This window comes from Coregonus lavaretus (assembly GCF_964263955.1).
Source record: "Coregonus lavaretus genome assembly, contig: SUPER_35_unloc_5, whole genome shotgun sequence".
In the NCBI taxonomy this organism is placed as follows: domain Eukaryota; kingdom Metazoa; phylum Chordata; class Actinopteri; order Salmoniformes; family Salmonidae; genus Coregonus; species Coregonus lavaretus.
This window is the reverse complement of record NW_028167177.1, coordinates 638,103-653,761: the sequence shown is the minus strand read 5'-3', so window position 1 is coordinate 653,761 and position 15,659 is coordinate 638,103. Positions and strand designations below refer to the sequence as shown.

The 15,659-nt window shown below is 44.0% G+C and overlaps 2 protein-coding genes across 2 annotated transcripts; both read right to left on the bottom strand.

Annotated features, from left to right (window-relative positions):
- Positions 1-651: 651 nt before the first annotated feature.
- LOC311110406 (uncharacterized protein) lies at positions 652-7,020 on the bottom strand. The gene is made up of 3 exons (XM_084188954.1): positions 6,574-7,020; positions 2,752-2,882; positions 652-2,122 (listed from the first exon to the last, which is right to left on the bottom strand). Exons 1-3 carry the CDS (start codon positions 6,821-6,823, stop codon positions 938-940), a joined length of 1,566 nt encoding a protein of 521 aa, XP_084045080.1. The 5' UTR covers positions 6,824-7,020; the 3' UTR covers positions 652-937.
- A 1,147-nt stretch (positions 7,021-8,167) lies between these two features.
- On the bottom strand, positions 8,168-13,589 carry LOC311110377 (uncharacterized protein). The gene is made up of 5 exons (XM_084188924.1): positions 13,465-13,589; positions 13,094-13,267; positions 10,397-10,564; positions 9,904-10,015; positions 8,168-9,557 (listed from the first exon to the last, which is right to left on the bottom strand). Exons 2-5 carry the CDS (start codon positions 13,223-13,225, stop codon positions 8,605-8,607), a joined length of 1,365 nt encoding a protein of 454 aa, XP_084045050.1. The 5' UTR covers positions 13,226-13,267; positions 13,465-13,589; the 3' UTR covers positions 8,168-8,604.
- Positions 13,590-15,659: the final 2,070 nt, after the last annotated feature.

Here is a 15,659-nt window from a genome sequence, read left to right as displayed (position 1 = left end):
GTCGTGTTTGGAGGACAAAGAATGCTGAGTTGCATCCAAAGAACACCATACCTACTGTGAAGCATGGGGGTGGAAAATCATGTTTTGGGGCTGTTTTTCTGCAAAGGGACCAGGACGACTGATCCGTGTAAAGGAAAGAATGAATGGGGCCATGTATCGTGAGATTTTGAGTGAAAACCTCCTTCCATCAGCAAGGGCATTGAAGATGAAACGTGGCTGGGTCTTTCAGCATGACAATGATCCCAAACACACCGCCCGGGCAACGAAGGAGTGGCTTCGTAAGAAGCATTTCAAGGTCCTGGAGTGGCCTAGCCTGTCTCCAGATCTCAACCCCATAGAAAATCTTTGGAGGGAGTTGAAAGTCTGTGTTGCCCAGCGACAGCCCCAAAACATCACTGCTCTAGAGGAGATCTGCATGGAGGAATGGGCCAAAATACCAGCAACAGTGTGTGAAAACCTTGTGAAGACTTACAGAAAACGTTTGACCTGTGTCATTGCCAACAAAGGGTATATAACAAAGTATTGAGAAACTTTTGTTATTGACCAAATACTTATTTTCCACCATAATTTGCAAATAAATTCATTAAAAATCCTACAATGTGATTTTCTGGATTTTTTTTCCTCATTTTGTCTGTCATAGTTGACGTGTACCTATGATGAAAATTACAGGCCTCTATCATCTTTTTAAGTGGGAGAACTTGCACAATTGGTGGCTGACTAAATACTTTTTTCCCCACTGTATATGCCGTATATATCACACGATGTCTGGATGCAAGATTCTACCCAGGAATATTCAACACTGAAATGTATTACTCTCGTTATTCCAAATGCATCTGTGGATCTTTTCTGCAGACAACAATGAAAATGCATCTTTGTCTTTAATGCAGGGTTTGATCTAAATGTCAGAAGCTATCGAGTGGAATGGTTGCTTTCTATGTTATAGAGAGGAGTGGTTTTTCTGCTGGTGTATCCTAAGGTTGCTCCTCTCTGAGAACCTCTTCCCACAGTGTGTACAGGCGAACAGCCTCTCTCCCGTGTGGACCTTCAGGTGCATCTTCAGGTGGTCCTGGCGGGAGAACCTCTTCTCACACTGGGGGCAGCTGTAGGGTTTCTCCCCTGTGTGGACCCTCTGGTGCCTCTTCAGGTCACCAGCCTGGGCGAAGTGCATGTGGCACTGGGTACAGCTGAAGGGTTTCTCCCCCGTGTGGAACCTCTGGTGGATCTCCACCTTCTGGGGGCAGCTGAAGCCTTTGTTACAGAACATGCAGAGGAACCGTTTCCCCTTACTACCGCCTGATGTTTCTCCCCCTCCCCGAGCCTGGGCTCCAGCCCTGTCGAAAAGGACGCGACCATGTGAATCGGAAGGCCCCATTGACGTGGACACTGGGTCGCGATCCCTGAATGCATGTAAAGGGGAGTGGGTCGAGACATTTGGATTTGTCTCTAACCTTTCCCTGTAATTTAAGAAATCTCTGCCCTGTGAGTGTCCATCTCCTAGGTGATTATCTGCATTCCATGTGGGAGGAACGTCGCCCTCCAATTTCACAGTCACTTCATCTACCAATATAACCTCCCCTTTCTCATCTAGGCACCCTTCAGAGTAAACACTACTACTGTACCGGTTCCAGTCCCCTCGAGACAGATCAGTCTGTGTCTCTAAACCCAAGGGCATGTTGCCAGGGTCCATCTGTGTAGCGTAAGAACAAGACAGATCATTACCACCAGTGGCTAACGTGTCACCATCTTCACGGGAATGAACCGTCCTCTGGCTATGATGAAATACCGGTAAATACTCTGAGCTGGGAGCAGGAGGACAGCCTAGTCTCCCCAGCCCCAGTCTCTCTGGGTCTGATCTGTGGTCAGATCCTGTGTGTAAGAGCCTTTGTGTTACAGTTAAAGTCTTGATGTCTGTCTCTGACTTGAGGATGGCGTTCGGCGTTCCACTGATCTCCGTGATGCTGCTTCGGTTCCAGGGCTGCGCTGGGGCTATGGTGGGGTCATCCGTGGCTACAGGGGGCGCTCCAGCTGCTGCTCCAGTCTGGATGTCTCTGCTGTGTTGTGGAGCCTCTCCTTCAGTCTTCTCCTGCTTGACTCCAGGACCTGCAGCCTCTGCATCTGTAGACTGACACAAGAAGCGAGGAGGTTATTACCGGTACATGGGTAGAATTGGATAACAATGTCGTAGGGAAGCTCCCATATCCCGAGACCCAGAAATACATTTTTGTACTTTCTAATGGAAATTCGTTTTTTGATCTTAGGCCACTGTTGTACCCTTGAGAGGACATTCTGGGCTTTTCATATCACGTGGGGGTGTCACCATAATATTTTCTTTATGGTTCTTCAAAATGGCTACCATCACAATTAGAAAATTTTATGGTAAGTGTGTAATTATCATTTTTGTGAGTTTGATATTCAAATTGTTTCTAATAGGTAAATTAATAATATTTTCAAATTAAATAAGAGCTTGTTAATAAATGTTCTCTGTTCATATTTACTATCAACTGAGTCATAATGGCCACTACAGTGCACATACAATGAAAAATCTATACAAATGGTTTTTCAAAAAAAATAAGTGACATTTTTTCACCCTAAACACTTATGTGATGCAAAAATATGAATAATTCCCAAAACTTTTTTGTGATGGGTTTCATGTAAGCAAGTGAATAGCTGAGGGGAGCCTTTCTGAAATAAACTGGCCACATTTGATTTACAAAGTAACTGTCATTTCTTATGCAACACTATTACACTAACCTCTATCACGATAACGTGCTGGGTTGAGGTTCCACTCCCCTCATCAACAGCTATGGGTTGATCATCTCTCTGCACGTTGTGTCCTGCTGGCTTCACAAAGCTCCTGTGGCCTCCAGTGACATGTCTTTCACCTAAGAGAGTGATTGGGGGAAAAGAGGTGATAAGGTTAGCTACTGTCAATGCTCAACAGTATATTTATTGATACCGTCTAGAATTGGCAAAGATGTAAGGTAACACTTCTCAACTTCTTGATATACTATTTATTAAATCGATGTATTATGTTCCTTGCATCACGTTGTTTTCATTAAGTCAATAATAGCAAATGCAGTAAATCAAAATCTGGTTAGGATATGATATTGTGTCTGTGCAAGATAGCTAAGTAATCCAGGGACAGGGTTGGGGAGTAAGAGATTACATGTAACTGATAAAAAGAAAAAGAAACTGTAATCCGTTACATTACCAGCTATTGTCATCAGATTACAGATACTTTTGAAAAACTAGATGGTTACTTCTAGGATTACTTTTTAATTCAGAAGGGATATTTACGAAATACTGAGCGAGTCTGACCACAAGTCAGAGACCACTATGATGGCACACCAAATCCGTTTGATGGATTGCAGGAAAAGAGCAGGAATAGGTTTATGCAAGCTACTGTATGTCTTCCAATGGTGCAACTTCCGTCAACATCAAAGATTATACGACCAACTTGGATAAACGCTTGGAGGTAAGGACGACAAGGAAAATGGCGCTGCAATGGATAGCTGCGGGCTCATGACCAATTCAGCTTCTTCTTCTTCTTCGATGAGGTTTAACGGGCGGTTGGCATCCAATTTGTTGCATTACTGCCACCTACTAGACTGGTGCACAACTCCCTTATATTTTGCTTGAAAAATAAAATAAATAAATACCCTACCATCTAACACTACACTCACAAATTCAAAATTATTATTAATAATTAACACCACCCCACTCTTTAAATATATTCATTCCTACCCCATGCCCTCAACCTGAGATGATGGAACACCACCACTTAACACTCCCTGTAACTCTTCTGATGTCAAGTCTCGCACACCCAAATACCTCTCTGCAGCTGCCACCACAACCTCAATTTTCATAGACTTACGTTCCATCCCTGCAGTACAATTAATAACCATTGCTATAAATGCTAAAAATCCAATCTTATTGAAACATATATATCACTTGTTGTCCTATCCCTCTGTACTGGTACATATCTACTACTCTCACCACTCCTCCCCCTTGACCCATCTTCCTCTACTTTCTTCACTGCCTCAGCATATGACAACTTCTTCACTACTCTTACCCTGGAAACCTCAACCTGCCTCTATCGCACGGGACATTTCTGATCCCCAGCCCCATGGGTACCCCTACAATTAGCACATACCACTACTTTCCCCAATGCTACACATTCCTTTGTCTCATGCCCTTCTGCACACTTCTCACACCTTGGAACCTCCCTCCTACACACTGCTGCCAAATGCCCATAAGTTTGACACCTGTAACATCGTAATGTATTCGGCACATAAGCTCATACAGGATAACTTATATACCCTAATTTCACTTTATTTTGAAGACACAGCTTCAAAACTCAAAAGAACAGACAATGACTTCTCTGTTTCCCCACTGTCGCACCAAACGACGAGCATCACACACACCGGGAATCTTCCCCTTCAGTTGGTCAACTTTTACATTTACTGCTACCCCAGTAATCACTCCTTTCAATGGCGCCCTTTCCTTGAGATTGAAACAATTCACCATTCTTTCCCCCATTTGTCTAAATCTGAGCGCCTTCTCCCTCTGACCAACAGAAACACAAACAATTATCACTAAACCACTTCTGGTTACCCTCACCGATTCCACTATACCCAACACTCTTTTCACCCATCTTGAAACCACAAATGGATCAGCCAAAAGGCAAGGGTCCACTTTTTCCAAAAACTTCACTCCTACTGTCACAGACCTATCTTCATCCTGACCCTCTGTGCAATCCTCGGGCTCCGAGTACTTCACCACACCTTCCACCTCCGATACTTCACCCTCATTCACTTCAATTTCTCCTCCTGTCTTCAGCTCACTTTGCTTAAATTTCCTACCATTCTTATTTTCTGCCATTTTTAACAGTCTTCCTCCCTCTCTCTTAGACCTCCTCTGCCTCTCTTTTTCCCTCCATTCCTCCTCCGTCATCCAATTATACGTTTCCTTATGATAATACTGCACTTCTCCTTACATACATCTGTTTCTTGCTTTCTCAAGGGACTCCATTTACCTTCCTACTCTCCCTTTCTACACTTATTCATAGCGCTTTCGATAATATATGAGCAATAAACTTCGGTCCTTCTTCGCTACCTGGGCGTCCTTTACTCGAGCTCAAACTCACCCTTTTACCTCATAGGCTTTTGCTATTGGCTCGCCCGCCTACCTGCTGCAAATCTAGCTACACTAGCTTCTGAAAACAAACCCCCCACCGACCAATTCAGCTATTTTTGCGCTGATCTTAAAGCTGCAATATGTAACCTTTTGGGCGACCCAACCAAATTCACATAGACATACTGTATGTGTTATAGATCTGTCATTCTCATTGAAAGCGAGTCTAAGTCTATGTGCGCAATTTCTATGCTTCCCGTTCTTAAGTTTCGTTTTTGCGTGTTTTACTTTCGGTTTTGTACACCAGCACATCACTCGGTCCGAGCTCCCTGCCATCCAGGACATCTATACCAGGCGGTGTGAGAGGAAGGCCCTAAAAATTGTCAAAGACTCCAGCCGCCCAAGTCATCGACTGTTCTCTCGGCTATCACATGGCAAGCGGTACAGATGCACCTAGTCTGGAACTAACAGGACCCTGAACAGCTTCTACCCCCAAGCCATAAGACTGCTAAATAGTTGGTCCCGATAGCTATTTGGTTAACTATTTAACCATCTGCATTGACCTTTATTGCACTAACTTTTTAGAGGCATCACGTTCGTTTATTATCTATCCTGTTGCCTAGTCACGTTATTCCTAGTTATATGTACATATATATGTACCTCAATTACCTCTACCCCTGCACATCGGCTCGGTACTGGTACCCGTGTATATAGTCAAGTTATCGTTACTCATTGTGTATCTACTATGACTTTTGTATTATCTATCTATTTTCTTTCTTTGCATTGTTGGGAAGGGCCTGTAAGTAAGCGTTTCATTGTTAGTCCACACCTGTTGTTTACGAAGCATGTGACGAATAAAATTGGATTTGATTAGATTTGACAGCAGTGGTGTAGCGTAGCCTACGGGCGATACTGATATCACTTAGGCCATTTATTGATATCTACACAGCAATTATGTGAATCACACCGCTAGTGTGGTAGTTGTGGATGGCTGTTCAAATGTATAGGTGTATTTTACCCCAATAATGGTTGAATTGAAGAAGCGTAGGCTAAGCTGCCTAACAATCATTGTTTATGCGACCCTAGGACAGCCAGTGAAAAATGCGCTTTTGCAACAGCTGCATAATGTGGATCCCAGCCTATGGAATAAAAGTTTGAGGGAGTTTTCCCTTGTAAACTCCTCCGTGGTATTGTGCTCCACTAATACTGTCAAAAACTAGTTTAATTTAAGAAGTCCACGAGTAGGGCTTTAATTGCTCAATCTAATTCGTGCTGGTAAAAAAAAAACAGGCCTAATGGACACATGCTTAAAAGCTGAAAATTATCAAGATATCAAAGTGTCACCATAGAGATCCTATTAAAAAGTATTCTAATTCTATGGTGTCACCAACACTCAGTGTATATGAAAGCCGCGCAGCCTTCGCCTTCTGCAAAATGTACCTCTTGCCATTCCTCTGTATCGGTCGACGATCTTGACACTACTGGCGAAGACGCGCTCCCGTGCCACCTTTAGTTCCAGTAGCTGTAGTTTCCTGCGCAATGCCCTGTTTTCTTTCTGGCTTTGAGAAATTTCCAAACGAAATACTGCATAGTCGTCGTCTACGAGTTTACAGATCTCTGCCACGGCTGCATTCGCTAGCACCTCCATAATGGAGGCTATTTGAGTGTGAAAAACCATACAGTTAGCCATTGTTAGCAGCTAGCGTTACCTAGAACAGCTATTAAGTCCTGTCTCCAAAGCGAATTAAACACTAAATAAGGTAAGTATATGATGCTGTGCAGTTAAATGAGTCATATTGAGTACCAATGTGTTAAGAAACGTCTAAATAACGATAAATATGCTAACGTGGAACTAGTTCTTAGTCACGGTTTACTTCCGTCTACACTGAAGAGCAAGGATCTTATTGGCTGGCGTCATGGCTCAAATGGTGTGGTTAAATGAAAACTGGTACTGCTTATTACAATCTATTCATGATCACTATCTCACTAAATAATGACTTTATTCCATCTACATCACCTCAGTAAGGTAAATCTTCAACTGTCCTTGTTCTAGCCTAAATTTACTGTCTCTCTAAAAACAGGTATTTACACAAGCCTGTTTCAAATGACTAGTTAACAAAAGGTTAATGCAGGGTATGTGGTTAATTACCCGCTGTGAAGGCTGAAGCCCAGGGTGACCTGCCCTGTTCATCATGGATACTGTGGTGTTTGTATCATAGGAACAGGAGGGTATATCTCTATCAGGGTCTGGGCTGCAGACTGGATCTACATTTACATTACATTTTAGTCATTTAGCAGACGCTCTTATCCAGAGCGACTTTACAGTTAGTGAGTGCATAATTTTATTTATTTATATTTCATACTGGCCCCCCCGTGGGAATCGAACCCACAACCCTGGCGTTGCAAACGCCATGCTCTACCAACTGAGCTACATCCCTGCCAGCCATTCCCTCCCCTACCCTGGACAATGCTGGGCCAATTGTGCACCGCCCCATGGGTCTCACGGTCACGACAGAGCCTGGATTCGAACCAGGATCTCTAGTGGCACAGCGATGCAGTGCCTTAGACCACTGCGCCACTCGGGATCTCTGATTGGAGCCTCTGTCTCTCTGATGACCACCAGGACTGAGGTTGTTCAGTCCACTGGTTGTGTTCTATGTAGTGGTTGTGGTGGAGTCTCTGTCCCCTGTGGTTGGGTCCTGGTTCTGACTCAGGAAGGAAGAGTGACGGCTCCTGATCCACGGTCACCTCAGAGGTTGAGTCTCTCCAATCAGTAACACCGGATATCAGCAGATCTTCATGGAATGCAGACTGCAAACAAAGATTGTACAGAAAAGCATAAAGGTTTATATAAGAAATGATTTGCTGTACACACAGAGACATGACATTATAAAATGTTAATCAGTCAAGCCCATGTCTAACACTGTGATTCAAGTACCTAAAAATATGGAGCCATTAGAGTTTATTATTTAAAATAAAGTCCAAACTCAGTCTCTGCAATGATACAAAAATAACCAAGTCAGTCAGCACAGAGTCAATTTAGTATTTAATTTAAACAAATGGCATTACAATCACATTTATTGCTCAAAACGATACGTGACTTTTCTCACACTTCACCTTTTTGGTAAATCTGGTACCCTCGCTATGATAAAAGTAATTATAGAATACTTTGGAAATGGTTCAACATTACATTACACAAAGCTTCAATACTTTTTGAATTACAAACATGAATTAAGGCACTATCATTATCTCACTATAAAACACCAGTATCAACCTAAAGAGACAAAGTATGTCACTTTTCATCAATGAAGCATTTTGACAGACACCATCACACCAACCATCACCATATCATCTACTCTGCTTCATCATACACATTCTTTCCTCAGTTCACCTCATCCAGTTCCCTACTACATCCAAAACCAACAGAATGAACTACAAACTAACTAGTACTACATTACATATCACTACACTCTATACATGGGCCGTGTGCATTTTCTGCTGGTGTATCCTGAGGTAGCTCCTCTCTGAGAACCTCTTCCCGCAGTGCGTACAGGCAAATGGCCTCTCTCCCGTGTGGACCTTCAGGTGCATCTTCAGCTGGTGCTGGCGGGAGAACCTCTTCTCACACTGGGGGCAGCTGTATGGTTTCTCCCCTGTGTGGACCCTCTGGTGCCTCTTCAGATTGGACGATTGGGAGAAACTGGCCCGGCACAGGTGGCAGCCAAATGGTTTCTCTCCCGTGTGCATCCTCTGGTGGATCTCCATCTGTTTGGGGAAACTGAAGGCTTTCCCACAGAACGAACATGGGAATCGCTTCTCTTTACAACCAGATCTGCTGATAGGGTTACTACTACTGTCATTTGTCAATGGGCTTGTGTAGCCATTAAGTGTTGAGGCATTGGCATTGTCTGAGGTCTGGTTTAACAGGAGAGTGTGAGAAGGACGAAGGCCAGGGAGTGTCTGTGTTGTCGCAGGCTCCATGTTCCAGTTGATAGATCCTTTAGAAGGCAGGCTGAAGGCAGCACCTGTTAGGGGGTTAACCTGAGGCGCCATCAGTCTCTCTGAATCACAACTATAAGAGCAGGACGGAGAATCGCTAGCCATGTCTGTGTCTGTTCTCATACGGACACCTCCCCGTCCCCGCGGACCAAATCTACGCCTCGCCCTGGTCTCAGCCAGTATGTTGTCATGGAAACTAAGTTCAGATGTTGTTTTGTCTTCAACTGTCGGTTTCTGGTTGTGTTTAACAGTGTTGTTCCCCAGCCCAGAGTTAAGGATGCTGTCCCATCCACTGGCCGCCACTATGTCGCCTCTGGTCCAGGCCGGCTTGTTGATGTCATCCCCTGGGCCCTTAGCTGTACCCGTCTGGGTCTGAGAATCCAAGATGGCCACCCAGTCTCCACTGTTAGCCTCCAGCCAACCACCTGAAGGAAGAGGTTACAAAATAGACTTTACAAACATGACAGAGAGAACTCAGGTCCAAAATTATTGGCACCTTTGATAAAGCAAAAACAGGAATAGCAAAATAGCCCCATAACGAGGTATGAGCTACTTTTTTTGCATATGCTTCAGTTTTTCGAGATAAAACCCACCACTGGTGTACGTGGCCAAAGAGCTCTATTTTCAAGTAATCTGACCATAGCACCGCCTGGAGTTTGATAAACGGCATTGGCACTTGGATTGAAACCGGTGCTATGAGGAGGAATGAGCGTCGTGTTGGAGTAACGTCAGCTGTCGAAAGACAATGGGCTATATGTATTTCTCCCTTACCTTGCTCCCCCATCTTTAGTCCACTCAGCAGGTCAATGCTCTCTGGTCCATCTTCTATTGTCTCCTCTTTGACCAGCAGCAGATCAGGCTTCCCATCCTCCATGTCTACTGACTGTAAGAGATACAGAGTGAGAGGATGTTGGATCAAGAAATCTGATATGAGCACCCTGCTATGGAGCATCTTCTGATTGGGGAATGAGGGATTGCTGAGTACTATGCAAACGTGTTAGTTCATTTGATTACTTGACAATCTTTAATGCTTTGATAATTTAAAGGCATGGTCCCACACTTTAGACAAAATTAATCAGACCTGGGTCAGTATCCACAAAGAGTCTCAGAGTAGGAGTGCTGATCTAGGATCTTTCCATGTCATCTTATTCATTATGATCTAAAAGGCATAACTGATCCTAGTTCAGCACTCCTGCTCTAAGAGGCTTTGTGGATATGGGCCCTGACCTAATACCATACAGACAGTAGTTTACAATGGGATCACCTCAGTGAGACTGTGTGTGGTCCTGTGCTGCTCAGTTGGTTCCTCTGTGGGTTCAGGAGGAGGTGTAGTCTGGTTGTCCTCCATGACCATGGTCCCCTCAGGGTTCTCCAGACCCTCCTCACACCCCTCCTCCTTCACCAGCAGCACCTCTGGATCCTCCTCCTCCTCCTGGAAGAGACAGGTGATACAGATTACACAGACATACACTCCCACAGGTACGTACACACACAGATAATAAACACACTTTCAACATGGAGTGTTTACCCATCCCCACTACGTATGAGTCCTGTACTGTAGTTACAGAATGACTTAATTGTTGTTAAATCCATCATGGTGGACATAAATATGATGTGGGTAAATATGAGTCAGCTATTAGAACCTCTTCTCGCAGTGTGTATAGGCAAACTGCATTTCTCCTGTGAAGACCTTCAGGTGCATCTTCAGCTGGTGCTTGCGGGAGGACAACGTCTCACATTGGGGGCAGTTGTAGGGTTTCTCCTGTGTGGACCCTCTGGTGGATCTCCACCTTCTGGAGGCAGCTGAAGCCTTTGTTACAGAACATGCAGAGGAACCATTTCTCTTTACTATTGCCTGACGTGGCTCCCCCTCCCTGAGCCTGGGCTCTAGCCCTGTGGTTTGAGTTCAATACCTGATCGAAAAGGACACTGCCGTGTGCATCGGAAGGCCCCATCGATGTGGACACTGGTTCGCGATCCCTGAACGTGTGTAACGGGGAGTGGGTCGCAACATTTAGATTTGTCTCTAAACTTTCCCTGTAATCTAAGAAATCTCTGCCCTGTGAGTGTCCATCTCCTAGGTGACTATCTGCATTCCATGTGGGAGGAATGTCACCCTCCACTTTCACAGTCACTAAATCTACGACCAGACCCTCCCCTTTCTTATCTAGGCACCCTTCAGAGTATACACTATTACTGTACCGGTTCCAGTCCCCTCTGAACAGATCAGTCTGTGTCTCTAAACCAGAGGTGGGACCAAGTCACTATTATTCGAGTCACAAAGTCTGAGTCTCACATGCTAACGTTTTAGCATTTGTGGTACAAATCCCATTCAAGTCATGGGACAGATATTAGCATTTTTCACGCATCATGTTCAAATCATTTATAAGTGACTTTGTTGAGCTTCACAATCAATTTGAGATACTTTTGGATGATTTGGACATGATGCGTGAAACGCTAATATCGGTGGCATGTTTTGACATTGAAAGCCTATACACATAAATAACCCACCAAAGTGGACTAGGGGCCCCAAGCATCTTTTTGGAACAATGCCCTACAGAGTCTTGGCCTAGCTCCTCATGTACCAGAGACCTAGCAGAGCTGTTACTCACAAATAACTGTTTTATGTTTAGAAGTGACTTTTTCCAACAAACAAAAGGAACCACTATGGGGAGTACGATGGCGCCCAATTATGCCAATCTTTATATGGGACACTTAGAGCATGATCACATTCCCAAACCTGAGCAAAATCCCTTTCTATCCATGATCAAACTATATCAACGTTATATAGATGATATATTGGTATTATTTGATGGGACTCCCACTGAACTTGAGATGTTCCATGAGTTTCTTAATAAGTCGAATGATCTTCATTTCACCATGGACTTTGATTACTCTAGTGTCGGCTTCCTTGACATTCAGATCACCAAAGACAATTACACACTCGTCTCTGATCTATACAGGAAGCCCACAGTTTGAAACACGCTTCTAAGAAGTGATAGTTTCCACCTCATTCTTCTAAAGAAAAGCCTCCCGATCAGTCAGTTTAACCCATAACAGTATAAGCCCTGTCTAAGCCGGGGAGGGAGGGATTCTACTAAGCTATATGGAATTGTTTAAAGAAGGCCATCCCAAGGATCATTTAACTATTTGATTTGGAATTTTAAAGACTCCTTGAAGTATCCGAAAAAAAATAGTCATTATTTGATGAAAAAAATGTTCGGCCTTACTGCGATTACCCCACACAAACGCATTGAATAACAAACATGGAACAACAGATAGTCCCCCCAAAAAATCGAAAGGAAGTTCATTCTGAAGTGTCTGTCCTATTTCTGAGAGGTATAAGAAAGATAAGGATTTTTTAAAACATGTATTTAACCCCTTATTGTTTCCCTAAACAGTCTCCATACATACTGCCATTCATCTTTTCAACTGGTACTGGGGGACCTTCAGACGGGTCTTCTGAGGCCTGTGGGCGTCCTAGAGCAAAACACGTGAGAGTCTCACCTTTACACAGAGGGGTCATATTAGTGTGTAGCCCAAAATGTTTGGCCGCTACAGACAGAAGTTGGCAGATCGACTGTACCGACTTCAGACGAGTCCCAAGATGCTTGTGGGGTGTCTAGTCAGACTCGAGTCCAAGTCATGTGACTTGAGTCCACAACTGCTCTAAACCGAAGGATATGTTGCCAGGGTCCATCTCTGTAGCGTCAGAACAACACAGATCATCACCGCCAGTGTCTAACGCGTCACCATCACCACGGGAATGAACCATCCTCTGGCTCTGGTGAAATACAGGTAAATACTCTGAGCCGGGAGCACGAGGACAGCCCAGTCTCCCCAGCCCCAGTCTCTCTGGGTCTGATCTGTGGTCAGATCCTTTGTGTAAGAGCCTGTGTGTTACAGTTAAAGTCTTGTTGCCTGTCTCTGACTTGAGGACGGCGTCCGGTGTTCCACTGACCTCCATGATGCTGCGTTGGGTCCTGGGCTGCACTGGGGCGGTTGTGGGGTCCTCCATGGCTACAGGGGGCTCTACTGTCTCTCCAGTCTGGATGTCTCTGCTGTGCCGTGGGTCCTCCTCTCCTTCAGTCATCTCCTGCTTAAGCCCAGAACCTGCAGCCTCTACATCTGCAGACTGACACAAGAAGAGAGGTTATTACGGGTATATGAGTTGTATTGGATAACAATGTCGTAGGGAAGTCTCACAAGCTCCCCTATGGCAGATAAATGAGGATGTACATGTAAGACAGTGAATAGCTGAGGGGAGCCTTTCTGAAACAAACTGGCCACATTTGATGTACTGTAATTTTAATGTAACAATATTGCACTGACCTCTATCACGATAATGTGCTGGGTTGAGGTTCCACTCCCCTCATCAACAGTGATTGGTTGGTCTTCTCTCCATGTATTGTGTCCCGCTGGCTTCACAAAGCTCCTGTGGCCTCCAGTGAGATGTCCTTCACCTGAGAGAGTGATTGGGGGAAAAGACATGGTTAGGTTAGCTACTGTCAATGCTTAACGCTATATTGTACACTATTGACACTGTCTACAATTGGCAAGGATGCAAGGTAACACTTCTCAACTTCTTGATATGCTATTTATAGATCGATTATGTTCCATGCATCATATTGTTTTCAATGAGTAAATAATAGGAATGACAGTAAATCAAGAATCTGGTTTGAATATGATATTGTATCTTTGCGCAAGATAGCTAAGTAATTAGGGGAATTATTGCACACTATCCAAAAACTGACCAAGACCCAATTCTGGTTAACACAAGTCACACGTGCAGAGGGGAACTAGGTGACAGGCACTGCGCTATAGCTATAGAACAGCGACAGGCCGCGCACCCACCCCTTTGCAAAATGTACCTCTTGCCATTCCTCTGTATCGGTCGAGGATGTTAAAAGTACTGGGACGACTGGCGAAGACGCGCTCCCGTGACACCTTCAGTTCCAGGAGCTGTAGTTTCCTCCGCAAAGCCCTGTTTTCTTTCTGGCTTTGAGTTATTTCCAAACGAAACACTGCATAGTCGTCGTCTACGAGTTTACAGATCTCTGCCACGGCTGCATTCGCTAGCACCTCCATGATGGAGGCTATTTGAGTGTGAAAAACCATACCGTTAACGTTACAGTTAGCCATTATTAGCAATTAGCTAGCTAGAGTTACCTAGATAACATCTATCAACCAAGTATTGTCTCCAACGCAACTAAACACTACATGGGGTAAGTATTTGATGCTCTGTAGTGAAAGTTGTCATATTTTGAGTTCAAGGGTGTTAAAAAACGTATAAATATCAAAACCCTATCGTGGAAATTGTTCTTGGTCACCGTTCTTCTTCTTCAGTGGGGTTTATCTGCGGTGCGTTATGGTGCATTACCGCCACCTACCGTACTGGAATGTGGGCCAGAGACGGGGAGAAACTAAATCCTACCTGCCAACCCCGTTTCTCTTAAGAAAGATAAAATATTTGAGACTATATCTTATTACGTTCTACTCAATATACTCTTTAAACTAATTTCCTGTATCCCCTTCTCCCTCATACTAGATCTCACCCTCTCTCTTTCCCTCTGATACTGCCTACACTGTAGCAATACATGCTCCACAGTCTCTGTTTCCTGACAATAATCACACTTTCCTGATGGATGCTTTCCTATCAGATTAAATGTCTTATTCAACTGGCTGTGTCCCACCCTTAATCTTGTAAAAATAGCCTCCTCTCTTCTGTCCCTTCCTGCCGTCCTCCCCTCCCTGACTTTCCTCTGTACTTGAAATAAATGCCTTCCCTTATTATCTCTATTCCACTGCTCCTGCCATCTCTGCACCATCACTGTATATATCAGTCTTTTTGCCTCTGCCTTGCTCATTGAAACTTCAACATCAACATCCCCACTGTTCATCTACTGCCTCGTTCTCCTCCACCCCCATATGGGTTGGGTTGGTCACCGTTTGCTTCTGTTCACTTCTTCTATGGTATTATGGCGGTCCGCATGCCACCACCTGCTGTGTCCGCCTACTGTTCTGGAGTGTGAATTCATTAAACTTTGTAGCTCGATTTCCATCCAATTGGCGACAGATTTTCATGCGAATATTCTAAAATCCGCATAAAGAAAACATGCCCATTTTCCCACCAGCAGTGTGTTTCCACCAAATGGATTACTTTTTTTGCTTAATTTTTCATGTCCTGAATACAAACTGTTGCATTAAATAGCAAATGTGTCTACTTTGGTCTTGGTAGTAGGAAATTAGCTTTAAACTGAAAAAACGAATCTCTCATAGTCATGGCAAAATGTGAAGAATAGCATGAGAGTAGCTATAAAACAGCATACAGCAAAACACCCCTCAAGAGAGGCAATATAAGTAAAACTGTGTAGAATTGCAGGAAATGCATTTTAAAATGTCATTCTTTTTTCCAGGGACAATCCTAGAGGAAAACCTGGTTCTGTCTGCTTTCCAATAGACACTGGGAGACAAATTAACCTTTCAGTAGGACAATAACCTAAAACACAATGCCAAATATAATAATA

Coding starts and splice junctions, on each gene's coding strand:
- LOC311110406 (XM_084188954.1), bottom strand. CDS start 6,823: ATGGCTAACTGTATGGTTTTTCACACTCAAATAGCCTCCATTATGGAG. Junction 2,883..6,573: donor ATACAGAGGAATGGCAAGAG/GTACATTTTGCA, acceptor TCACTCTCTTAG/GTGAAAGACATGTCACTGGA. Junction 2,123..2,751: donor AGCACGTTATCGTGATAGAG/GTTAGTGTAATA, acceptor TTCTTGTGTCAG/TCTACAGATGCAGAGGCTGC.
- LOC311110377 (XM_084188924.1), bottom strand. CDS start 13,225: ATGACTGAAGGAGAGGAGGACCCACGGCACAGCAGAGACATCCAGACT. Junction 10,565..13,093: donor CCCAACGCAGCATCATGGAG/GTCAGTGGAACA, acceptor TGTCTCTTCCAG/GAGGAGGAGGAGGATCCAGA. Junction 9,558..9,903: donor ACTAAAGATGGGGGAGCAAG/GTAAGGGAGAAA, acceptor CTCTTCCTTCAG/GTGGTTGGCTGGAGGCTAAC.